The sequence below is a fragment of the Cetorhinus maximus genome, chromosome 4 (genome assembly GCF_964194155.1).
Source record: "Cetorhinus maximus chromosome 4, sCetMax3.hap1.1, whole genome shotgun sequence".
Classification (NCBI taxonomy): Eukaryota; Metazoa; Chordata; class Chondrichthyes; order Lamniformes; family Cetorhinidae; genus Cetorhinus; species Cetorhinus maximus.
Window position 1 is genome coordinate 50,321,170 of NC_135882.1, and position 26,668 is coordinate 50,347,837.

At 42.2% G+C, this 26,668-nt stretch overlaps 1 protein-coding gene across 5 annotated transcripts in view; it reads right to left on the bottom strand.

Annotated features, from left to right (window-relative positions):
• Nucleotides 1-2,404: 2,404 nt before the first annotated feature.
• The window catches only part of deptor (DEP domain containing MTOR-interacting protein), a 92,906-nt gene continuing 68,642 nt past the window's right edge, over nucleotides 2,405-26,668 (bottom strand). For all 5 annotated transcript variants that reach the window (XM_078540178.1, XM_078540179.1, XM_078540180.1 and 2 more), the window contains exons 8-10: nucleotides 22,538-22,608; nucleotides 22,033-22,137; nucleotides 2,405-5,662 (exon numbers count right to left, since the gene is read on the bottom strand). In XM_078540178.1, coding sequence (XP_078396304.1) covers nucleotides 5,534-5,662; nucleotides 22,033-22,137; nucleotides 22,538-22,608 — 305 coding nt within the window. In that variant the 3' untranslated portion in view covers nucleotides 2,405-5,533. The remainder of the gene's footprint in view (nucleotides 5,663-22,032; nucleotides 22,138-22,537; nucleotides 22,609-26,668) is intronic.

The following is a 26,668-nucleotide window of genomic DNA, read 5'->3' on the forward strand; positions in this document are numbered from 1 at the left end:
AAGTCTCATTCCTACAGGTAGTACATTGTATAAGGCTATTAAAATTTAATCTTATTCTGTTGTTTCTTTATGAGCTCACCCATAATCCAATCTTTCTTTCCATCCCTTTAACTCTTTCTGATTCTAATTTGACTTTAATTCACCCTACTCCCTTCCCTGTCATTCTCACTGTTGCTTTCTCTATCCTGAACTTTCATCGGTTAAAGAGCCATTGATCACCAAGTTATCAGATGTCCCCTTGACCCTGTTAGCAGCTTTTACATTTTCAGCAATTTGCAGCACAAAACTTTTTCAAGCTGAAGGATGAGGGAAAGATATCCAACTCATGGGGCAAGCCACAACATGCCTGCTCTGCAGCAAATTCTGGCCCAATATTGTCAGTTTTGCAGTGTCCAGGGAGGAATCAAAATCCTACATTTTACAGCTGTGTTAGAAGCAGAATTCGAAGAGCCTGCATATATTCTATACAGCCACTCCATATTTCCTGTCCCTTTATGGTGACACACATGCACTCACCTATTGAGGCAGTCAAACATCATGCCCATGACGCACCTGCTAAAGTCTTCCCACTCTTACCCAGCCCAACAACATGATGCCCTCAGTGACTGAATCACTCAGCCATTTAAGACAAAGATGAGAGAAACTTCTTCACTCACAGGGGTTGAAAATCTTTGGAATTCTCTTCTCCAGAGGGCTGTAGATGCGCATTCGATGGTTATATTCAAGGCTGAGGTTAATAGATTTTTGAGCACTAGGGGAATCAAGGAATAAGGGGATAGGGCAGGAAAGTGGAGTTGAAGTCAAAGATCAGCTACAGTGGACAGGATAAGATTGTTTCCCTTGGTGGAGAATTCTAGGACCAGGGGACATAGATTCAAGGTAAGTGGCAGAAGGTGTAGGGGGGACATGAGGAAGAACTTTTTTACGCAGAGGGTAGTGGGTGTCTGGAATTCGCTGCCCAAGTTGGTGGTAGAAGCAGAAGCTCTAAACTCTTTTTAAAAAGTACTTGGATCTGCACCTTAAGTGCTGTAAGCTGCAGGGCTATGGGCCGGGTGCAGGAAAGTGGGATTAGAAAGGGCACCTGGGTGTCCTTGGGCTAGCATGGACAAGATGGGCCGAATGGCCTCCTTCTGTGCTGTAACTTTTCTATGATCGTATTGATTAGTGAAACAGGCTTCAGGGGCTGTATGGCCTACTCCTGCTCTAATTTCTTATGTTCTAAATCTGTAGATTCCAATCACAGTCTTTGGCTGCCTCTTGAATGACACCAGTGGTTTTGGTTCCACTTGTTACCCATTAGATCACTCCAAGTATTAAATGACTCATTGTGTGAAAAGGTGCTTCCTAACAGCAGCCTTGAACCTTTTGCTATTTTGTGCCTCCTATTTCGCAGATCTGCAGTAAATATTCTCTTGGGTATATTGTCTCTTAACAACGCATTGGAAGCACAGTGTTGGAGGTAGCTTTGACTTCAGGCGATATCAGATTAGCCGCTCTTTATACATCTCTCCTGTGATCCATTATTACCTTTTCTCTTTGGGCAGAATTTTCTGCCTGTCAGGTGGGCAGGCCCGACCCTATCTCTGGCGGGTGGGGAGCCGATCCCCGCCGGAGAAGCAGGCCCCGCCGCCATTTTACGTGGGTGGGCCAATTAAGGCCCGCCCAGCGTGATGCCCGGTGGGAAGCGCTATGCACTTCCTGTGCGGGGGGAGGGATTCCCCAAAAGCAAGGGTACGCTCTTTCGTGCGCAGAGCGCACATCTCCCTGAGGCTAAGTGCTGCCTCAGGGAGATCGCTGACACTTTTAAAAATATGAGAAAATGGGGAAAAAAAATTCCCTAACATGTCCCCCTCATGTGACAATGTCATATGAGATGGGACATGTTCATAAATTACAGTAAAACTTTATTATAAACTTTTTAGAACCCTGTATGAAACCTCATCCCGCCAGTGGATGAGGTTTCATGTTTTTTCTATTTGCCACTGGGGCTTCTGGCCTACCTGCCAACCTTAAGGTTGGGCGGGCAGGTCCTTTAATTGTTTAAATTATCCTGTCAATGGCCTCAATTGGCCATTGACAGGTTGGCGGGTGCACAGCTGATTTTGCTGCGGGCCCGCCTTCCTGAAAATTTAAATGGGGCAGGATGACGCTGGGGGTTCTGCCTGACGTCATCCCGTGTCGGTGAACGGGCCCCGCCCCCAGCTCACCGACGGCAAAATTCTGCCCTTTGTGTCTTAGCCAGAACAAACAGCAGCACATAACCAATGGCTGTTTGCAATGAAAGATCACTTCAAATCAAACAGTGCAGGCTTGGAGAGCTACATTTAGATTACTAACATAGTCAGTTACTTTCTGCAGTGAAATCACATTGCATGTTAGAAGAATAGATCTTTCCAAGAACTGATTAGCACACATGGGTTTATTTCACATTTTCACTTACAATGGTTTGTGATGACATACATTTTAGTACAATTAATGTCAGCCAATAAAAAGCCACATATCCATCTACAAAAATAAATTTGAATCTAAATTCTAATTAATCTTTTAAAACGCAGTCATGACTACCAGTCTAAACTAAGGTTAAACTTTTATGGGCATTTTTCTGGTCAATTTAGGCACAACCACAAAAATGTTTTAAAACAGCACAAAATAGCCTTGCTACTTATAAGCAAATATAGATGGGGTGAGTGAAATAACAAAGTTAAAAATTGTTTTAGCAATGGAAATGAGATCTAACCTACAATCACCCATTGAGCTAAAATGGAAATTTCGGTTTATACGAATTCCTTCTCCTAATATCCACATTCTAGCTTTAAACCCACATGAAAAGATTTGACGTGAACATGCATGGAAAGACCCAATTCAGACTGATTAAAGCTGATTAATAAACCCTTCAAAAGTTTACAAGTAGCACCAGTGTAAAATATTGTGATTAAGGGTTTTAAATATTTAAACGGAAGTGTAAACATTTTCTCCATATGCTTTGAATTGTTCACCTTCACACAAGTTACCAAAATTGTTCTTTTACATAAGGCTACTTATTTTTTAAATATTTGCGTCCAAATAGAATCTCCTGAAATAAAAGGCTGGAAGTATTAATCCTTGTAAATGTCCCACTCTAGACCGTGCTTAGTACATGATTAATCGAAGTCACTGTAAATAGCATCAAAAAGGCTAACGTAATACTTGAAGCAAGGTTTGGTTATGCAGTCCTCAGGCTTATACCTGATTGGACTGTCGGAATCCAACAACAAAAAGCAAACACACAAGGTCGGGTTTATGAAACCAGCCTCACATTTAGTTTAAAAAAATGAAACAGAAATAAAAGTTCTGAAATAACATTACACAAATTCTTGTGAGATCGACAACGGTTGAATAGTGAACTCGATTCACTCTGTAAATGGGAATACCTCTGGTACTCATAAATTGCCAACAAAAGGGAACGTCTAATAGTGTACCAGATTATATTTAATCATGTCTATTATTTGCCTCAAAACTACAAATCGTAAGTAGCACCATTTTGTGTTTCCTAATAATGTTATGCTCCTGTTGTTTCTTAAATTAGTCTCTGAACATGTTAGGCCTGCTGAGCTTGAACGTCTATTTTGTCATTTTATTTCATATTATACCCTACTGGGAAAATGTGGTGGCTGACAGTACTTATTCAGACTATGATGATTTGATTTTTCCTTTTGTGTTTGGTTGTGTTATTTGAATGCAAACCGAACCTTTAACATGACAAAATTATTCTCCCTTTCCTTTCCAATCGGACAGAGTTAACGAGGTAGATAGATGTATTATGCACAGATTGTACAGGAAACTTCAGAAAGTTCACGTCTGTTCTTGCTCATCACAAATCCCGTCTTATGTAGCATGAGCTTGACACTACAGCTAATGCTACGTACAGGATCATTTTATCCAATTACTTGAAATCTGCCTGCACAAAATGCTAGCCGAAGGTAAATTCAAGGTGCAACGTGTGTCATTTTATTCATTTTCAAAAAAGGTGTTAGCTTGTATAAAATTTAACAAATCACGGCATGAAAGAAAACAAGAACGACTTCAAAATAAAACCCAACCAAAAATATTGAACACAGATTCTGGTACCACTGAATACATTGTACCAAAACCTATTTAAATGGTAATTAATGATTAATCCTATGGTTAAATGAAATTTTAAGTTTAATACAAATTAAATCCTAGACATTGTTTCCTTCATTCTTGATCAGAGCCACCAGATCAGATGAGTGATACCTTGACCGACATAGCAAGGGCAATAGTTAGTCTGATAAGAGGTAATGGCAGACTCTGTAATAGATCTGGATTAGAGATTCAAGATTATAGGCAGCTCCATAGCAGACAACACAATTTATTTCATCTGCAGTTTCACTTAGTATTCTTTCAATGAAAACTTTAGAAGTAAAAATCAAAGCATTTTTCGTCTTCGCCTTGTTCCCTTTATTGAAGCTAAACAATGCACTGTCCTAGGATCTGCTCAATCTTTCCAATAGAATGATCAGCATAATTTGGTTCTTAATACAAAAAATTTGGAAGTGTTTCATTTCTACATTCAACATTGTGCATTAACATGTTCTGATATTCATATCCTGTTCATAAGGAGATTAATGTACTCAGAATACATTTACACTGAAGTGACCCAAATGCTTCTAAAGAAAGAAAACTTTGTTGAACTTTTATTTCCCAGTACATTGAAATGACATCTTAATAACGGTATTCCATACTGCAAAGTGGCCGGTGTAAGAAACTGAAGATTTTGCATCTGGGGTTTTACAACTTTGAGCAGCACATTTTGCCTTCAGAAACACAGAACCTTTCTTTTGCATCAGATACCATATTGTACAATAATAATTCTAATTTTAGGGACACTCATTCCATCATTTTCTAAGACCCCATTCTCCATACAAGAGTGACATTTGTAAATTCTCTATCTCTTGGGACATTTTACACACAAGCATTTTGTTCATATTTATTTACTTTCATTGAAGGAATATAAAACTGCTGGGGGGGCAGAGGGATAGGTAATAACAAATATTTGCAAATATTTTTTGGTTTCCAAAGTATTAACAGGAATCTACTTTTTCAAGTGTTGAGGTATTTATTCCACATGTGTAATGTAACTCATCTAATCACACCCTACATCCCATTATGAGCAATGGGAGATGTCCACTTAGAGACACAAAACTTGTAGATGAATAAAACATGCACCAGCAGAAGTCATTTTCTGCATTCAAGTGTCTGATGCATTACTGCAACACAATTCACATACCAGGCAGCTTAAAAAAGCACATCCTAGTTCCAGTGTCAAGAAAACTTTAAACATTCAGATAATGAGGCAGTTGTAAGCAAATTAAAATGTATACAAACAAGGCAATGTCTTAACTCCTGAAGCAAAGAGCTATATTATACATTCCCTTATTCTGGCATTCAAAGGAGGTGTGAATTTCCAATTTCACTTTTATCTTCCAGTGCCCCTGCATGATTGGCAGGATGCTTCCGAATGACCATTTCCTATTCAGAAGTTCATTTCCTCCATGATTTCCATGACTATGGTACGTTGGCCAGTGAGAATGAGATTGCTGACAGTTCTATAATCCGCATGAAGAACATTCAGGCCATTCACGGAAACGACAAATTGTCGAACCTAAAATTGAGAACAAAACAATTAATGTCAATACCCTACCTTGTAAAGTTTAATACTTTGTAAAGTTTCCTGCAAGGACAGAATAACAAGTTCTAATTTTACATTTGAGATGCCTCATTGAAGCAAGCTTCCAACAACAATGAACTATCAAACCCAACTGTGAGGTCAAACAGCAACTCACATGGTTTTCATCATTCATTTTTATTTATTCATGGATTAGAGCTAGAATATGCCTAATTACTTGCTTGTATTTAAACGGTGAACTTAACTCACTGGCAAAAACATAGTTTTAAAATATGCAGTTCAAAAGAAAAGAATTTTCACAAGGATAAGGAAAGTGAGAAAATGGAAGACTTTTACCACACATTATGGGCAGGATTTCCTCGTTGGCGAGCGGGGGGCGGGGCCCGCTCGCCGACGCGTAAAATGATGCACAGTGATGTTGGGCGGAACTCCCGAAGTCACCGCGCCCCATTTAAATTTTAAGGTAGGTAGGGGCTCGGCAAAATCAGCTCCGCACCCGCTGACCTGTCAATGGCCGATTGAGGCCATTGACAGAGTCATTAAACTAATTAATGGACCTGTCCATCCAACCTTAAGGTTGGTGGGCAGGCCAGGAGCCCTGGCGGGAATTAGGAAAAGCATGAAACCTCATCCATGGGAGGGATGAGGTTTCATGTAGGTTTTTAAAAATTTAATTAAAGCTTTTAAAAAAAATTACGGACATGTCCCAACTCACGTGACAGTGTCACATGAGGGGACATGTCAGGGAATTTTTTTTTCTCTATTTTTAATATTTTTGACAGTAGAGGCGATCTTCCTGAGGCAGCACTTAGCCTCAGGGAGATGAGTGCACTCTTTCATGTGCATGCGCGAAAGAGCACACTCTCAGGTTTAGGGATTCCCCCCCGCCCGCACAGGGGGCGCATAGTGATTCCGTGCGGATGTCATGCTGGGCGGGCCTTAATTGGCCCGCCCATGTAAAATGGCGGCATGCCCCTGATTGGGGGTGCGCCTCTGCGCACCCGCAGTTCAACTTCGCCCCCGACGGGGGGGAAATCCTACCCTATGTTAACAAATATTTCTCAATTAGCTGTGACACAGCAATATGCAAACTAACCCTACCATCTCCTTATTCTGTCACAACTTAAACCAAATTTCACACCAGTTTCACTTTGGCAGTACAAGCTTTCCCTCATCCCCATCAGATGCCCACACCACCGCCTGGCAGACTACAAGTTGATACAGGAATATGGGCAGTTATGTACTTCAGGTTTTCAAACTCTACAAACGGGGATCAGGCAGCCAGGAACTTATCCACTCAGAAAGAAAGATCACTCTTTCAGCTAATCTATGACAGATTCAAATCCAGTTCCCAGAATGAGCCAACGAGAACAGATATCGGTCCAGATATTTTCCAGTTCTACTTCTAATGAATCCAAAAATACTTTACTTCTAAATATTTGTGCGCTTGTTAAGATTACCACAGGGAAAATATCAGTGAATGTTGATCGAGTCAGGAAGGTAGTGAATTTTTTCAGTAGTTCTACAATTATAATACAAGAAAAAGAGAGTATAGAGTCCTGTGGGTCCTTTAAAGCAGATTGGTATTAATATTGCAAATGAAATGGAGGAAATGGAAGATTTGAATAACTACTGTCTTCACAGCCGAGCAAAAGCATAGTACATCCGACATTTAAGGGAAATTAATAATGAATCAAGAACTGGAACTCACAAAGTTAACATAAGCAGGAAAGATATGTTCGAAAAATAATGTGATTTGTTATAAAAGTAGGTTAATAGTGGGGTTTCGATAGTTTCTGTTTGTATGTGTGTGTGTGTGATTTAATTGAATTGGAGGCAGCTGGCCTGGAGGCTTTGACTCATCAAAAGAAGCTAGGTTTGAAATGTTAATACGTAAACATGATTGAAGTCTTAGAATGTGAGGCTAGCAGAATTTGCATTTTTAGATAAATCAGGGTAGTTTGAGTTTCAAAGAGACGGTAGGATGTTACACCAAGCCAGAGAAGCTAGGCCAAGCAGTGTGTTTATTTTTCTCAAAGGTTATTGATAATATAAATTTTTTCATGCTGCTAATATTATGAGAAAGGTAAAGTTCCAAAGACATATGAGAACAATGGGATTTACATTAAAATGGAGAAACATGTATAAAGGAGAAATGGCTATGTGTCTGCACTGGAGTGCTGCTCTGGGCTGTAGCAGAGTGCTTAAGCTGGGGTTTGGTGACTGAGGGAATTTAAGCGTTAATTTCTATCTAAAGTCTAGTCTTTCTCTAATTTAGTAATTAACTGAAAGTTGCTGTTTGGATTGGAAGCAGGTGAGTTTTAGGCCAGCTTTAAAACAGGGCTTATACAGGCTCTGCTTACAGCTACAACTAGTTAATTAGATAACTGGCTTAAACAGGTTTTCAGAGGCTAGATTCAGATAATTTAAAAATAGGCCATCATACAGTGCTGACTTTGCCTGCACTGGAGTGCTGCTCTGGGTTGCAGTAGAGTGCTGAAGTTCGAGTTTGGTGACTTAGGGAATTCGGTGAAGAGGGAACGAGGTGATCCTTTGAGTACCATGAGTATGGTTGGATAAGTATTTACTACTTTTATTGCTTATAGTTCTTAAGGTCTTATTTTGTGGTTCATCGTTTGTAAGGGCTATATTTTGTAACAACAAGGAGCAGGGAAGAAGGGCCCTGGAGTAATTGATATTAAGTATCTTCCAAAAGGTTTAATTTAATTTAATGGGGTAAGTCATGGCAGGAGAGCTCAAAGCCGTGGTGTGCTCCTCCTGCTCTATATGGGAAGCCAGGAACATTTCCAGTGCCCGGGGCCAGCATATGTGCAGGAAGTGTCTCCAGCTGCAGCTCCTGGAAAGCCGGGTTTCGGAGCTGGAGCGGCGGCTGGGGACACTGTGGAGCAGTGGAGGTGGAGAGTATCGTGGATAACACGTAAAGAGAGTCCACAGGCAGGAAGGGAATGGGTGACCACCAGGCAGAGCAAGAGGACTAGGCAGACAGTGCAGGAATCTCCTGTGGCTATTCCCCTGCAAAACAGATATACCGCTTTGGATACTGTTGGGGGGGAATGGCCTCTCAGGGGAAGGCAGCAACAGCCAAATGCGTTGCACCGTGGTTGGATCTGCTACACAGGGGAGGAGTAAAAAGTGTGGGAATGCAATAATTATAGGGGATTCAACTGTAAGGGGAATAGATAGGTGTTTCTGTGGCCACAGACGAGACTCCAGGGTGGTATGTTCCCTCCCTGGTGCTAGGGTCAAGGATGTCTCAGAACGGCTACAGGACATTCTGAACGGGGAGGGTGAACAGCCAGTTGTCGTGGTACACATTAGTACAAATGACATAGGTAAAAAAAGGATGAGGTCCTAAAAGTAGAATATAGGGAGTTAGGAAGTAAATTTAAAAGTAGGACCTCAAACGGTAGTGATCTCAGGATTACTTCCAGTGCCACGTGCTAGTCAAAATAGAAACAGCAGGATATATTGGATGAATACGTGGCTGAAGAGATGGTGTGAGGGAGAGGGTTTCAGATTCCTGGGACATTGGGACCGGTTCTGGGGGAGGTGGGACCAGTACAAACTGGATGGGTTACACCTGGGCAGGACCGGGACTGATGTTCTAGGGGGAATATTTGCTAGAGTAGTTGGGGAGGGTTTAAGCTAAAATGGCAGGGGGAGGGGGAACCTATGCAAGGAGTCAAAGGAGGGGGAATCCAGGACAAGAACAAAAGACAGAAAAGGGAATAAGGAAAGTGATAGACAGAGAAATCAAGGGGAAGAATCAAACAGGGCCTCAGTGAAAAATAGTGGGAACGGGACAAGTAATGTTAAAAAGACAAGCCTTAAGGCTTTGTGCCTTAACGAGAGGAGCATTCGCAATAAAGTGGATGAATTAACCGCGCAAATAGATGTAAACAGGTATGATATAGTTGGGATTATGGAGACACATTAGTCATGCCTGCACCTCAATGGGGCTGATCATTGCTGCCAGAGTGTCCTGGGCCAGCGGCACAGAGTTCCGTCATTCTTTGTGTGTTCCCAGCACCTTTTGCGGTGTGGCTGGCCCCCCATCTCATCAGCAATTGTGTCCAGTGACAGTGTGGCCCTGAACGGTTCAGCTCACGAAAGATGCCATAGGGTCAGGAGAAGTTAAAGTTTCCCCACTGCAACTTCTCCTGCATGAATGGTGGTGAAGAGAGTGTAAGCAGGACACCTACCAGGCCAGATAAAAAGTATGCCTGGCATGTGTGGGTGGTGAGTGGTGTCATGGGCGGGATGAGGACAATGAAGTTGTGTGAAAGAGTGAATGGTGATGTCCCTTGAACTGGCAGCAAGTGAGATCCCTGTGGATGTCTGATGGGTTTCAGAGTGTGAGAGTTGAGAGTGATGAGAAGAGAGACTTAACCTGGCAGAACCAAGGATATCATTCATCCTTTTTTGGTACTGGGAGGCTGTCCTCTTTTGCAGGGCGTTGGCACTGACCACTGCTGCCACCGTCTCCCAAGCTGGGTTAGTGAGGTTGCTGCCCCTCCTGCAGCCAGAGTGGGGGTAGAGGACATCACAGCAAGCCACCACGACATCCAAAAGGCACGTCATGAAGCTATTAATGTATATAATATTTTGGAAAATATTTTTCCTTTAAAATAGAGGTTAAGTCTGCAGGTGTGTCTTAATTGGATTAAAGTCTAGTCTGCATGCTTTGATATGTACTAGTTTGAGATGTAAACAGAGAGGTAGAGTGTATTTGCATTTTTTGAATAAAGCATTCAAGAAGTGGGGTGAAAACTTGATGCCTTTCTAGCAGAAACCAATCAATATGTTAATGTTACCAATAAAATTGATACTATGAAAGGAGTTTCATTGTTAAAAGATGAAGTTCAAAGAGGCTGGTGAGACAATGAGAATTTGAATTCATTCAGTGGTGGTAGGTATAACTTCAGTAGTTTTCGGGTGTGCAGAGCAGAGGCAATGTAAGATCAAAAGGCAGCTGCAAGCCTCCAACTGGCTCCACAATGAAAAGAACCTCATTTTAAATTTGTAAGGTGAAAATGCTTTGTCTGGTGTCCGGTTAAGACTATAGATTGCTATTGCCTTAATGGAGATGAGTTTGGGAATTTGTTAAAAGTTATGACAGTAGTAATTTGTAGCCATGTGTCTAATCTTAACCTGTGTAAATTAATAAAATGTTTCAATTAGTTTAGTGTAAAGCCTCGAACTGGGGGTCTGATTCCTGAATTTAGAGTCGCATCTCAAACATAACATTTAAAATTATAGGTTATGACAGTTGTTTGAAGTTTCCCTCTGGGGATTTTTAAATAACTCCGCTTTACCAACTGCATCGGTCAAAACAAGACGTTTCAGGGACGCATCACTGAATGATGGGGCTGCAGTCTTCTTCCCTTTCAGGGTCATGTCTTCAGTGCAGCAGTCCTGGGCTGGAAGCACAGAGGTTTTCACGCGGCGGCACTTTAAATATGGTGCCCGGCATGAGGAAGTGGTGAGGTGATGGTGTGGTGGATGAAGCAGCATTTTCATGGGAATGCATAATTAATGAGGCGGGATTGGGATGATACGGCGCGAAAAGCCGCCATTGCGGCCGACGGATAAAATGTTCTTTTTCCCACCTGCTACCGCACCTAGTGCAAATCCAAGATGATTCCACCCTTAATGTTCAACAATGCAAGGCTCATGACCTCTTTCTGAGTCCTTCTGAACATATAAAATACAACATGGTGGCAGCTAATGGAAAAATCCAGAACTGCAGAGAAGCTGGAGCAGAAATTCAAAAGCTGGAAAATTAAAGGAGCAGCAGTTGGAGCCTGGATTGGGAATGAAAGCACCAAAGGTGAAGGCAAAGAGTGAGATTACCTGAAAGAAGCTCCACTGCAGAATTTGAAGCACAAAAGCAGAAGAAAATCTCCACTGGGCAGTGGAGGACTCTGCAAGGTCACGTGGGGGTCCACTGTGAATGTCCACAGCGTGCAGAGTCAAAGGACCGAGCAGGGATGAATAGAAAAAAATTCAGTTCTAAGCCAGGGGTAGTTTAAAATGCTTCAACAAGTCAGATCAGCCCGTTCCCAATAGTACCAAGTCCAGCTCAGGTTCAGAATCAGTGCCATAACACATGGCAGCTCAGCTCGTTGTAAAAAAAAACAAATTGGAAGTTTAAAAACCTCAGCCGGAATCCACTGTAAAACACCCAAAAAAATCTTCCGAAATTGCAGCTAAGACCCAGAACAGTTATGCAAGTAAATCACTAAACAAAACTAAAGACAAAGAGGTTCGGACCGCCATCAGTGTGAGAGCCACCCAAAATGCAACAAGCAGAGGAAGACTCTGAAAATACAATTACTGCGGCACCATCTTTAAAAGCTGCACAGCAGTTAAAGCTGTACTCATCAGAACTTTAAAGCAACCATGGGCAACAAATCTACATTACCAGACCAATTTGGACCGACCCAAGAGCCAGACCAAAAACAAAATTAGGGACTTTAGCAGAAAAGATTAAGATACATGATAATTTCAGGATTAGATAAAATACAGAAGATGAACAAGTGAATACGCTACTTTATTCAGTAGGCCCAATAGCCGATAATATTATTGCAGAGATGCCCATGTTGCCCTTAACCTTCTTAGATAGCTACTGTCGGGCAGTTAGCCGTTGCCATCAAGATCATCTGGAGGCGGGAGCACAATTGGGCCACTGATCCAACAGCCTCATTTCACAAATTCCTCCCATTTCGCTTTTAAGGCTGCCTCCACAGAATGAGGAAAATTCCGCCCATACCATTGAGAGGTGGCATCCACTCTTTAGTACCTCAGGTCCAGGGCCATTATTCCCATATTAACCATGATTTATGAAGGTTGGTAGCTTATTTAACAGTGTAGAGCATCACAGCACAGTTCGATCTAGTCCTCACCTGATATCACAAGCTGAATTTAATGCTGGTGATGATCCTACCCATAGGTCCAAAAGTTATGGCTTAAGTGGTCTGTGGGACCCAGGGTCGCATTTGGTCAGTGTCAGCCATTTGGCTAATACCATGTTGGCCATCCCTATTAAGGGATGCTACAGGTCACATGACTCAAAGATTGACTACACAACCTCCAAGAGCTGTCAGCCAATCAGAGGAGCTCATTGGGATTAGTGTCCACAACTGGGACTGCAGCTGGAGGAAGAGGACACATTGATGGATGTATGCCCTCACAACCAGGGAAGTGGAGTCTGAGGGTACCAGGGCTGGTGGGAGACCCTGGAGAGGGGGTGCAATGGGGTTGAAGGCAGGTGGCACCATTGTTGTGAGGCAGTCATTGTCAGAAGAGGGCCCTTACATGGGCAAAAGAGCGCCCAAATTGAAGGCAACCCCACCCCACTCAGGGAGACCACCAAGGCTTCCCCCACCATTGGTAGAATGCCAGCCGAGATGGAAAGAGGCCCTTAATTGGCCATTTACTTAGCTCAGTTGGGCTCTGGGCAGGAGGGCCGTCCACCACCTTCACCACCACTCGCAAGACGACATGGCGGCGTGAAAACGATGAGCATGCCACACCCTGCCTTCCCTTGCCATTTTACAGCCCACTCTCTCCTCCCAGCCTGGTAAATCCAGCCCCATGTGTGCAGTTCCACCATGGCACACTGTTAATGGTAAAGGGAGGGAACCCTGACTGCTCTCCCCGCTACCCTCCATCTCCCACCCACTCATTTCTACCACAATGGAGCACTGCAGAAAATTGGCAGAGATAATCTAATTCAACAGAGGTCAAACTTTGGACCTTTTCTAATCCGTATAACAGAGAGGCAGTGTTTTTATCTTCAAGGTATTCAGAACATTTTGGAGAGAGAGATTGTCCAGGCATAAAGGATGTCAGCTTAACTCATTATTAGTTTACAGATTTCAACAAAACAAAGAAATAGATCTTGTGGCATAGATCTTGCACTAGTACATGTGATCAGTTTTTTTTAAATAGGTGAGTCCCGGTGAAAGATGGGCTTAAAACAGCCAAGCCAAAAATAAAGAGGGAGCAGAACAGAATGATTGTGACACTATTGCACAGGTAGAGGAGAATGGAAGCGGTGGGAAGAAAATATAGATTTCTTTTTTTTTAAAAGTGTTGGTTGAACTCAATATACCCAATTAATTTTAATTCAAGTGTTTGACTCATTATATCCACTAGCAATATGGAACATCGGGTGGAGTCTTGTGGAGGCGACAAGGGGCCCTGCCTGCTGGCTGGAGATCCAGTGACAGACCTACTTTGCCTCCTTTGGAGAAGGCACACCACATCATAGGCCAATCAGGCAGTTGAGAGGCCACCAGCAGGCCTTCCACAGGAACAGGACCCAGAGGGCGGAAGTCCAAGCAGGGACTGGCAGTTCTTTTGCTCAGCAGTATCATCAGGGAGGTGGTGGCTTCTGCTGGGATGACATCTACCAGAAGGCCCAGGATTCAGGAGTGGTCCAGACCAAAGGAAAGTAATAGCAGGAGAGGTTTCATGAGATGAGGGTCACGGGGTTGGGGGTGGGGTCGGCAGCAGGGGCAGGGGGTGGCTCTCAGAGGTACCCTCAACTTCCTGATACTGGGTCCCTCAATCAGGCAAAAGTGCCTTTGAATGAGGGACTCCCCGACCTCCCCGACCCAAACCCCTCCCAGGAGACCACAAGCAGCCCACACAGGTTTGTTTGTAGTGCTCTCCCCATGGCAACTGGCCCACCTGCAGCTGGGTTAATACTAGTGGCAGTGGAATGCAGCAGCGAAATGAGGCCCTTAAGTGGAACTAATTAAGGGCCTCAATTGGCAGCAGGACAGGAAGTCCATTCACAGACCATGGAATTAATCAGGGTGGAGGTGGGAAGGTGGCGCTCCCCACCCACCATCCTCCCACTTGAGTAAATGCCCACCCCTCTTCCAAACTTGCCATGAGAAAGGGCAGATTCTGGCTGTTCGTTTGACTCAAAATGGCATCAATTTTAGCAATGATTAAATTGTGAAGGCTGAAGGTATACTAAGCAACCAGAGAGGCAACAAAAACAGAAATGTTTCTTGTGCATTACTTGGTGAGATGTTACACTTGACACCTTATACTGGCACTAATGATTTAATAGATCCAAACTGTTCCTACGGGGTACTTGATGCCAAAATTATTCCTAACACTTTGCAATTTCAACCAACGTAAAGCAGACCAATCTGATGCCAGTATTTTAATCTGTACTTTGGTAGACTTTTCTTTAAAAACCAACTCTTCGGGAACACAAACAGCTCTGAGCATGCCTGAGGCACTAAAAACAGATAACAGGGATGGACAATGCTCAGATGTACTCAGGTAAATAATTAACAGCACTTAAACAAGGTGCAAGACTCTTAAAGTGCCAAAAAATAGCTTGCGTGATAATTGCTTTGTAATTAACACAATGGAAATAGCAGTTAGTGTCAATTGCTCAATATTGGAAGCTGCCCTTGAGGGAGGTGGTGGTGTAGTGGTAATGTCACCGGACTGGTAACCCAGAGGTCCAGGTGAATGCCCTGGGGACATAGGTTCAAGTCCCAGTTTGTGGAATTTAAATTCAATTAAGTATAAGAGTGAACAGCTCTGAGCAGGACATAATGCTGTCCTCACTTGGTCTTGCCCTCTGAAATGGCCTGGCAAGCCACTCAGTTGAATTAAGCTGCTATGAAGTCTGAAAGGGATCAGCTGCTTCATCAATGACCTTCCTTCCATCATAACATTAGAAGTGGAAATGTTTGCTGATGATTGCACAATCTTCAGCACCATTCCGCGACTCCTCAATCCATCTCCATATGCAACAAGATCTGGACAACATTGAAGCTTGGGCTGACAAGTGGCGAGTTACATTTTTTGACATACAAGTGCCAGGAAATGACCATCTCCAACAAGAGAGAATCCGACTATCTGCCCTTGGCATTATCATTGCTGAATCCCTCACTATCAACATCCTGGGGTTACTGTTGACCAGAAACTGAACTGGACCAGCCATATAAATACTGTGGTTACAAGAGCAGGTCAGAGGCTGGGAATCCTGCAGTGAGTAACTCACCTCCTGACTCCCCAAACTCTGTCCACCATCTACACGGCACAAGTCAGGTTTGATGGAATACTCTCCAGTTATCTGGATGAGTGCAGCTCCAACAACACAAAAAGCTCAATACCATCCAGGACAAAGCAGTTTGTTTGATCGACGCCCCATCCACCACCTCCAACATTCTCTCCTTCCATCACCAATGCACAGTGGCAGCATTGTGTACCATCTACAAGATCAACAACTTACCAATGCTCCTTCAACAGCACCTTCCTGACCTGCAACCTCTAACACCTAGAAGGATAGGGGCAGCATACACAAGGGAACACCACCACTGGGAAGTTCCCCTCCAAGCCACACACCATTATGACTTGGAACTCACTGTTGCTGGGTCAAAATCCTGGAACCCCCTCCCTAACAGCACCATGGGTGTACCTACACTACATGGACTGCAGTGGTTCAAGGCAGCAGCTCACCACCACCTTCTCATGGTCAATTTTGGATGGACAATAAATGCTGGCCCAGCCAGCGACACCCACATCCTGTAATAGAATTTAAAAACGTATACTTGTGGTGGGAACTGTATTTAAAATATGGGAAACCGGCCATTGTACTGATATCAATTAGGATCTTCAGAGAGCATCCAACTTCATCTTGAGCTGCTGCTACTTTGTATGACCCATCTACAAATGCTGACCAACTCTGTGCTAATTACTACTCCAGATATCCCAGATAGGCTACATGGTGCCGACTGTGAAAAGCTGGAAACGGTCAACACAAACAATTGAAATGAACTTATGGGAGAAGCAAATATTCTAAGATGTTTCAATTTTGGACATAAAATTAGCCAGTCAGAAAGTAAATATTACAGTAATAATTCAAGTTCACGGACAAGAATGATTATGAGAATCCTTAATTTATACAGCATCAAATCATCAACTTGTTTAGATACTGAATTTTCATTAAACTAGAATACCAAATTTCCTGTAGAGAGTAAAGCAATAATTCCTCTTCACCTCCTACCCAGAAGACACTGACTCCTGGAGTCTGGTCCTATTTATGCGAAGTGGCAATTATTTATGTATGAGCCCCAACAGCAACTGTAGGCAGACAATGTAACTGTAGCTAAGCCAGATCATGTCCTCATTTGATGTCAACATTTGTCCACTTACTATCTTGGGTCACTGACAGTATGACTGATTTTCTCTTTTCCAATTAGAGGCACCGAGCCCCATCATAAGACCACAACTGTAGCACTTCCTACAAGTGTCAGACTTTCTCCTCATGCCTTCTTCCTTCACAGTTATTTAATGTCGCAATTAAACTTACCTTTTCATTTTACTTGCCTCTGTTTTAATCCTCCCAAATTTTTCTACAAAGGTAGTTGGCACTGCTGTGTGCTTATCAGAGTTATTCATAGTAGTCTTCAAAATAGTCTCCATAGTGCCATGCAATGTAGAGGAACATAGAAACAGAAGTAGGCCATTTGGCCCCTCGAGCCTGTTCCGTCATTCAATGACATCGCAGTTGATTTGTGACCTAATGCTACACATCTGACATTGCCCATATCCCTTAATATCTTTGATTTTAAAAATCCATTAGTCTCAGATTTAAAAGTAACAATTGATCTAGCATCAATTGGCATTTGTGCAAGAGATTGCCAAACATCTATCACCCTTTGTGTGTAATGTTTCCTACTTTAACTTCTGATAGGTCTGGCTCTAAATTTTAGACATTGCCCTGAATGTGAGACTTCCCAGCCAGTGGAAATAGTTTCTCTCTATCTACCCTATCTGTTCCCAATAACATCTTAAAAACTTCAATCAAATCACCCCTTAACTGCCTAAATTCCATGGAACACAACCCCAGTTTGTGTAGTCTCTCCTCACAATTTAACCCTTGGGAGTCCAGGTATCAATCTAGGAAAGCTACACTGCACTCTATCAAAGGCCACTATATCCTTCCTAAGGTGTAGTGCCCAGAATTCCACACAGCTCTCCGGGTGTGGACGGACTAACTCGGACTCTGTATAGCTGATGCACAACTTCTACTGCCTTGTATTTTTGTCATCTAGATATAAAAGCCAGCATTCCATTCACCTTTTTGATCATTTTTCTTCACCTGTTTGTGGTATTTTAATCAAAACCAGAACAGAAGATGCTGGAAAAACTCAGCAGGTCAGACAGCATCTGTGGAGAGAGAAACAGAGTTAACGTTTCGAGTCTGTATGACCTTTCTTCAGAGCAGAAGGAGCAGCTTTCCAGCATCTGCAGTATTTTGCTTTTATCCTAGTGTGATATTTTAATGATCTATGTACCTGGACCCCCAAGTCTCTTTGGACCTCCACTGATTCTGGCTTTTCTCCATTTAGAAAATACCCTGTTTCATCCATTTTTAGTCCAAAGCAGATTACCTCACACTTGCCTGTGCTGAAATCCATTTGCCACAGCTTTCTCCGCTCACTTAACCTCTTTATAGTGTTATACTTCCATCTATGCTGATTTCAATGCAATATTATCTTTGGGTCATCAGCAAATTTGGATGTGGATTTCCATCCCATCATTCGTAAATAAATAAATAAATAAATAAATAAATACAGCCAATAGTTGAGGCACCTAACACAGATCCTTGCAGATAAAAGCAAAATACTGTGGATGCTGGAAATCTGAAACAAAAACAAAAATTGCTGGAAAAACTCAGCAGGCCTGACAGCATCTATGGAGAGAAAGACAGGGTTAACGTTTTGAGCCCATATGACGCTTCTTCAGAACTGACAGTAGGGCAGTATGACAGATCCTTGCAGGATGCCAATCATCCACTGCAATTTCAGGCCTAGCTGGTAATTCTCTTTTGTTCCAATCTTTCTTTCATGCCAGCCCCTTACTCCCCTCTTACTGTGACAATTTGTATTTAGTTAATGCCTTGAATAATGAAAAACATCTCACGGTGATTCATAGATGCATATGGAAGAAACGAACACGGACCCAAAGCAGCAGATACAAGATGAGAATTTTAAATTTTAGGCAGTAATGATATGAAGTCAAATATGGATCAGCAAAGAGGGAGGTGAACGGTGATTGGGACAGGATGCGGGCAGAGTATTGGATGAGTTCAAGTTAAAGATGGTGGGAAATGGAAAGTTTGCCATGACAGCATTGGAATAGTTCCCAGTATATTACTTATTTATTTCTAGACACCTCCTTGATTAACAATTTCCTCCCAAACACATTTCACATTCCAATCCAAATTTCAGCAAAGGCACTGGACATTCAGAACATTCCCATCATGACAGGAAAAGGATATCCTCCAACTCGGTGAGCAACACCACAGGATATATGCCAGTAATATTAAATGCCATATCAGCATGTACAAATATGTTCGCTTTGTTACAGATGTTAGAGATACAATCTTAAAATTATGCAATTTTTGGCTGAGGCTTGCAACTGATGAGCACATTTCAATTTGAAAAGTTCTCTAACCAATAAGGAACAAAATGAGACTTTGTGACCTTCAGGCAACACAGATTCAACTTATATTCAGAATAATTTATTCTGCATTACATGGCAGAACATCTATTTATAAAGCAGTGCATTAACTATCTTAATGCAGCCAATGCCATGTAGAAATCCACCAGTTATATTCAGAACAACAGGATGCCTAGCATTTATTGCCTGTGCGTGATGTGTAGTGTCAAAAATATAAAGAAACAAAGGAATTCTTCAGAAACATAAAACATTGAAGCTACAATGTCTCTTAACTGGCATTTGAATGAACTCAACCGCTGTTTGCTTAATAGCAATCACATTTTGTCGGCTTAAAAAGGGACATATATTTTACATGGGCCTGAAATTTTCAGTCAGCCTGCAGGGGCAGGCCCAACACGCTGGCGTGTTAAATGACGCGCGATGACGTCGGGTGTGCGTCCCGACATCATCATGCTGTCTTGCGATGTTTCATTCAGCAGGCATGCGCCGGAGTTGGCTGCGCGCCCACCGATAACTGATAGGCCTATTAAGGCCATTAACGAACTAATTAATGTAATTGTTTATGCTGCCTGTCCAACCTTAAGGTTGGCGGGCAGGCGAAATGGCCTTCACGTTTTTTAGGAAACCTCATCCACGAGCAGGATGAGGTTTCCTAAAGTTTTTAACCACTTAAAGAAAACATTTTTCTGCAATATAAAACCATGTCCCATCTCATGTGACACAGTCTCATGAGGGGACATGTTTAATTAAGTTTTCAAACCATTTATTTATTTATTTCATAAGCGCTTCAATCTTCCTGAGGCAGCTCCGTGCCTCGGGGAGATTGAAGCGCTCTTTCGCGCTGCTGGCCCTGACTCTCCCTCCTCCCCCTGCCCACACAAGTAGCGCTGAGCGCTACGGCTCGCGCCTTACGCTGGGTGGGCCTTAATTGGCCCACCCACGTAAAATGGTGACGCGGAGCCGATTGCAGGCGGCGGTGGGCTCCACGACTGCCCCGCCCGCTCCCGCCGAGCCCTGACTGAAAGATTAAGGCCATGGTATAACATTATAAAACAGTATCTTCTGATTTACTGAGAAAGCAGTGCATTGAGGGATACATAAAAACAATACTCTCTGAACTGTAAAGGTGAACCTTGATCATCTAGTAAGGCTGTACATTTTGCAAAAAGGCTTTAGTATTTTTAATTCTTCATGGAATGAGACCATCGTTGGCAAGGCCAGCATTTGATGCCCATGCCTAATTACCTTTGAGAGCCACTGTAGCTCTGTGTACCTGGAGGGATGGGCACCTTTTATTTTATAGAAGTATTCACTGTAGATCAAGCTTAATTGCAAAGATCCATGAGATTCCACAAAAAAATTAAAGGATCTTTGGACAAGAAAATGTAAAAAAGAAAAGTTTCTACAACTGTCAAAATACGCTAAAATGAATGCAGAAAAATATTAGGTTAAACTTACGTATGAACTGTGGATAAGTTAATCTGTTTAGTAGACTTCTCAAGACTGGGTGTTACAAAACCACACAACTCCAGTTGAATTAGGTCAAGCTGTAAACTGACTATTTAGATTTGATTTTGGGAGGAACTATAATCATAGGTTAGAATAGTTTAAAAAAAACAACCGCTAAATTCAAGTGCTTTGATGATGAGTAAGGTACCACATTGCATCCTTGTTGTGCCGAGTTAGATGACTTAGGTGGTGTTCAAAGCACTATAATTGGTCCTAGCACCCAATGTTATTTTTCAGGTGGGGACTGGAGAGAAAAAAAAAACAGAAAAAGAGGTAGGATGAAAAGCTAGGCCATTATCCAGCAACTGTTACAAGGGGCACTTGTTGGCATTTGTGTGGTGTAAGGACATCTCTATATCTATATAGCTCCATGGTTGAATAGCTCACCGACATTCACTGACGATGCTATAACAAAGGCCACTTGGACGAGGTATCAGTACGTAACCAGTTCCCTTGGGAAATGTAGTTCAGCATTCAATTAATAGCTCCATAGGGACGAGGAAACAATTTGTCAGATAAGAATAAAGAATGTGGTTTGCAGGTGTCTACCATTTTTTCTCATGGCAATCAATTCAGACAGAAGTTTTAAGTAGTCAGCTAGCATGAACTGAACTGTTATACCATAATAAACTAACAGGTGCTATTTAGAACCCAAATTATTAATTTCATACATTCAGCTGGCAGACAAAAAGCTAAGGCATTTTGAATTCTGACCAGAAATGATTTATCTGTACATCTCTAGACAAACCCCAAAAACGCAATGGAATTGCTCTTGACTATAATAAGGATTATAGAAAATGATCAAGCAATTCTGGAAAACTGAATTCTAACTGCAAAGTCATCAACCTGCAGCAAATCTGTTCTAGTCAGCAACTTTTAATAGAATCAAAACTTACTTTAAATAGCAAAGATAATGGCCAATTGCATGTGTCCACAAGAAATATTGTTTGACTGTGCAGCACAGGCCTAACTACTGATTTATAAGGGTTACCATAACTTCCTTGTTTGTTACTCTCCAGCTCTATTTATAAAGCATTAAAGGGTCCTGTACGCTTCTTTAAAATGGCCTTATTACTTGTCCTGCCCCCTTCCTAGATTTGTGCATGTGAACCCCTCAAATGTCTCCAATTCTGAAGTCCTTTAAAATTGTGTCATAAAATTGTATGTGTTGAACCTTATGTAAGGTTTGGACTGCTGAAGTTTAAACCCTAAATAAAAAGCACAAGCTTGGAACTAAAAGCCCAATACTTGACTGAAAGAGTCAACATTTGGCCATCTGTATTTAATGTGCTTCAGAGAAAAAAAATTACCTTCATTCCAGCTGCAGCAGCAGGACCACTGGGATCCACTGCTTGAATATGGCATGGTTTGTTTCCACGTACAACAAATCCCCAGCCGACTGCATCGCCCACAACCTGAAGAGAAGCCAATTTAGCAAATGTTTAAAATAAACAGGCATATTGAATCTTCATCCAAAGTCTGCTTTTAAAAAACAAATTCCTGATGCTTAAACTGGCTTCTGTACTTTAAAAAAAACCTCTTAATTTTTAAAAGCATTCAGTGACTATCTTGGCCAATAATCAAAACCTAAATGTTCAAAATCTGTTTCTATGAGGCTCCTTAATATTTTCAACATGGACAAGCTACCCAAGTGTAAATTGGGCCTTTTATTCTACAAGTATAAGAATCTCAAGTATGCAACACTGTTCAATTGTAATAAAGTAAAACTATTTAATGCTCTGAAACAGTGTTAGATTAATTATTGTAGGCTACAGTAGAATGGAGCATTGTATATGGTTCAAATGACAGACTTACTGTAAGCGTCTTCTTCATATATGGTGCCCCGGGGGCTATGAGTTCCTCTATAGTTACAGGCCTCTTTAAAACTGAAACAAAATGCAGAATTCTGAAGATGTACGCGTGATTCATGGTCCATGGTACTCAATTCATTGCAACTGCGCACTTCAGCTGCTGTTACAGTTCAATTGTTTTAAAATTAGAACTTTTTTTTTAAGCCACAATTACGAGAGGAAATTAGTCTCTTTTTGGTCACTATTTGTCTAAGCAGTATTTAGGTATTACTGTAATGCGGCAACAACAACTAATATTTATATAGCACTTTAACTTAATGAAATGTCCCAGGGTGCTTCACGGGAGCATTATCAAACAAAGCATGACACTAAGCCACAGAAAGAGATAAAAGGTTAGATAAACAAAAGCTTCGTCAAAGATGTGTGTTTTAAGAAGTGCCTTAAAGAAGGAAAGCGAGATAGAGAGGCAGAGAAGTGCAAGGAGGGAATTCCAGAGCTTGGGGCCCAGGCAACTGAAGGCATAGCCACCAATGGTGCAGCAACTATAAATTTGGAATGTACAAGAGGCCAGAAGATATCTTGGAGTGTTGTGAAGTTGGAGGAGATTACACAGATAGTGAGGGGCAAGGCCATGGAGGGATTTGAAAATAAGGATGGGAATTTTAAAATGAAGATGCTGCTTTGCCAGGAGCCAATGCAGGTCAGTGAGCACATGGGTGATAGGGGAACAGGGCTTGCTGCAAGACGCCTGTACAGTTTTCGCAGACCTCAAGTTTACAGAGGGTAGAATATGGGAGACAAACCAGGAGTGCATTGCAATAGTCAGGTCTAGAGGAAACGACGGCATGAATGAGGGCTTCAGCAGCAGATGAATGAGACAGGGGTGAAGACAAGCAATGTTACATAGCTGGAAATAGTCTTAGTGATGGGATGAATATGGGGTCACAAATTCATCTCAAGATCAAATGTGACACAAAGATTGCAAACACACTGACCTAATTTTAGACTGTTACCAGGGAGAGGGATGGAGTCAGTAGCTAGGGGAGGAATTTGGAGCGCGGACTGAAAACAATGGCTGCAGTATTCCGAATACTTAACTGGAGGAAATCTCTGCGCATCCAATACCAGATGTTGGGATAAGCAGTCTGATAATTTAGTAACAGTGGAGGAGTGGAGAGAGCTGGTGGTGAGGTAAAGCTGGATGTCATCAGCATACATGTGAAAAACTAAAGCTGTGCCTTCAGATGATGTTGCCAAGGGGCAGCATGTCAATGAGAAATAGGAAGGGGTCAAGGATAGACCCTTGGGGGACACCGGAGGTAACGGTGCAGAGCAGGAAAAGAAGCCATTGTAAGTGATTCTCTGGCTACAATTAGATAAGAATGAAACCACATGAGAGCAGTCTCACCCAGCTGGAGAAGTGTTGGGAGGAGGGTGGTGTGATCAACCATGTTAAAGGCTGCACCACAGCTTGGGAAGGACAAGGAGGGAAAGTTTACCTTTGTCACGGTCACATAAGATGTCATTTGTAACTTTAATAAAGGTATGTTTCTGTACAGAGACCGGTGTGGAAACCTAATTGGAGGGATTCAAACATGGAGTTCTGGGAAAGAAGGGAACAGATTTGAGAGGCGACAATATGTTCAAGGATTGAGAGGAAAGGGACGTTGGAGGTGGGACTGTAGTTTGCAATGATGGAGGTGTCAAATGTTTTTTTGAAGAGAGGGGTGATGATCGCAGATGTAAAAGCAGAGAGGGACAACGCTTGAAGACAGAGTGCTATTTATTGGCTAACATGGGGGCCAGGAGGGGTTGATGGGTGATCAGCAGTTTAGTGGGAATTGGATTGAGGGAACAGGAGGTAGGTCTCATGGACAAGATGAACTCAGAGAGGGCATGAGGGGAGATAGGAGAGAAACTCAAGAAATTCATCAGTTCAGGATTGGGAGGTGCGTTACCAAAGGCCAGATGGGCTAGCGGACAGGAATGACACGGCAAAGACAGCTGATCGTATCATCTCAATCTGACAGACAAAGAAATCTAGAAAAACTAATGCCCTGTTTCAGGATCAAAACAAATCATATTAGAGGAAATAGCAAATTAATAATAGGTTTTCCAAATGTGAGCTGTCGAGATTATGTGGTTCAGCAACAGGCAGTTGTTGCATATTAGCTTAACATTGAGCCAACAGGACAGCTTGAATAATTATTTAATTCTACGAGATGCTGAAGGGAATACTCCGATGTACTTTCGGGTGGAATTTTCTGGTCCTGCCCACTGCCGGGATCATCCGGTCCCACTGTAAGTCAATGGCCTTTTGGATGGGCCGCCGAATCTCCCGTAGCGGGTCCCTCCATGAGGGGGCTGGAAAATCCCGGCCTTCCTCTGCAAATTTTAGTGAAACAATTTAGGTCTATATTTAGAAGAATTATGATAGTTTTAAACAGATTGATCCAACTTGACCCTCTACAGCAACAAGTACAGTGGAACTCATTGTTGTGCTTTTTTGACTTTTCCCTCTGTTTTAGTCTTAAATGTTTGATTGAATGAATTGATGGAGTGCCAAATATCCAGGTTTCCAAACTGATGTTTTTTAAATCCAATTTTTAAAAAATTAAAAAACTTTAGCAAAGGTGTGTGAGACTTGATGTCAGGGCTCTTTTAGCCAGTTTTTTTTATCCATTGGATATGGGCTTCACTAGCTGAGCCAGCATTTATTGCCCATCCCTAATTGCCCTTGAGAAGGTAGTGGTGAGTGGTTTGATACAACGGAGTGGCTTACTAGGCCATTTCAGAGGGCAGTTAAGGGTCGACCACATTGCTGTGGGCCTGGAGTCACATGTAGACCAGACCAGGTAAGGACAACAAATTTCCTTCCCTAAAGGACATGAGTGAACCAGATGGGTTTTTACAACAATCAATTCATGATCATCATTAGACTTTTAATTTCAGACTTTTAACACCATCTGCTGTGGCAGGATTTGAACCCAGGTCCCCAGAGTATTACCCTGTCTCCCCGGATCTAGCAACAATACCTCTACACCGTCACCATGGTGTGAGTGTGTCTTGGACACTTATCCTTACATACGAACAATTCGGTGCTCGGGCCTGCCCTGCCATTTAATAAGACCATGGCTGATCTGATAGTAACCTGAAATCTGCATCCCACCTACCCCCAATAGCCTATCACCCCCTTGCTTACCAAGAATCTATCCACCTCTGCCTTAAAAATATCCAAAGACTGCTTCCACCACCTTTTCAGGAAGGGAGTTCCAAAGATTCAGGACCCTCTGAGAGAAAAGTATTTCACCTCATCTCTGTTTTAAATGGGCGACCACTTATTTTTAAACAGTGGCCCCTAGTTCTAGATTCTCCTACAAGAGGAAACATCCTCTCCACATCCACCCTGTCAAAACCCCTCAGGATCTTATGTTTCGATTGAGTCGCCTCTTATTCTTCTTAAACTCTGGTGGATACAAGCCTAGCCTGTCCAACCTATTTTCATAAGACAATCCACCCATTCTAGGTATTAGTCTGGTAAACCTTCTCTGATCTGCTTCCAACACATTTACATCCTTCCTTAAATAAGGTGACCAATACTGTACACAGTACTCCAAATGTGGTCTCACCAGTGCCCTGTACAACTGAAGCATAACCTCCCTACTTTTGTATTCAATTCCCCTCGCAATATATGATAACACTCTATTAGCTTTCCCAATTACTTGCTGTACCTGCATACTAGCCTTTTAAGGTCATCTCTGATGGAAGGTTCTGGGCCTTACTCCACGAACACTTTTTGCCCTCCCTTTTAAAAGTCTTGTAGATTCTTTTAGGTCAGGGCTCACTGCTTTAATCACTGATATCCAAAGTCCTCACAAAAAGCTAAATTCTGCAAAATGGTACTGAGTTGGCACTTGTACCATCAAATTCAAAGAATTGAAGAACAAGCAAAAACATTTAAGTTAATAATTTGGAAGAGATGTTTTAAGTCAGCGTTCATTACAACAATATACATAGAAATTTGAAGTGAGTGCTTCCAACAAGGTTAGTAAATCATAAACTGTGCCATGCACCCTCCTTAAGAACTGTGGCTGCAAATCGAAAGAAAATTGTCATTTGTAGCCCCTTTGGTGCC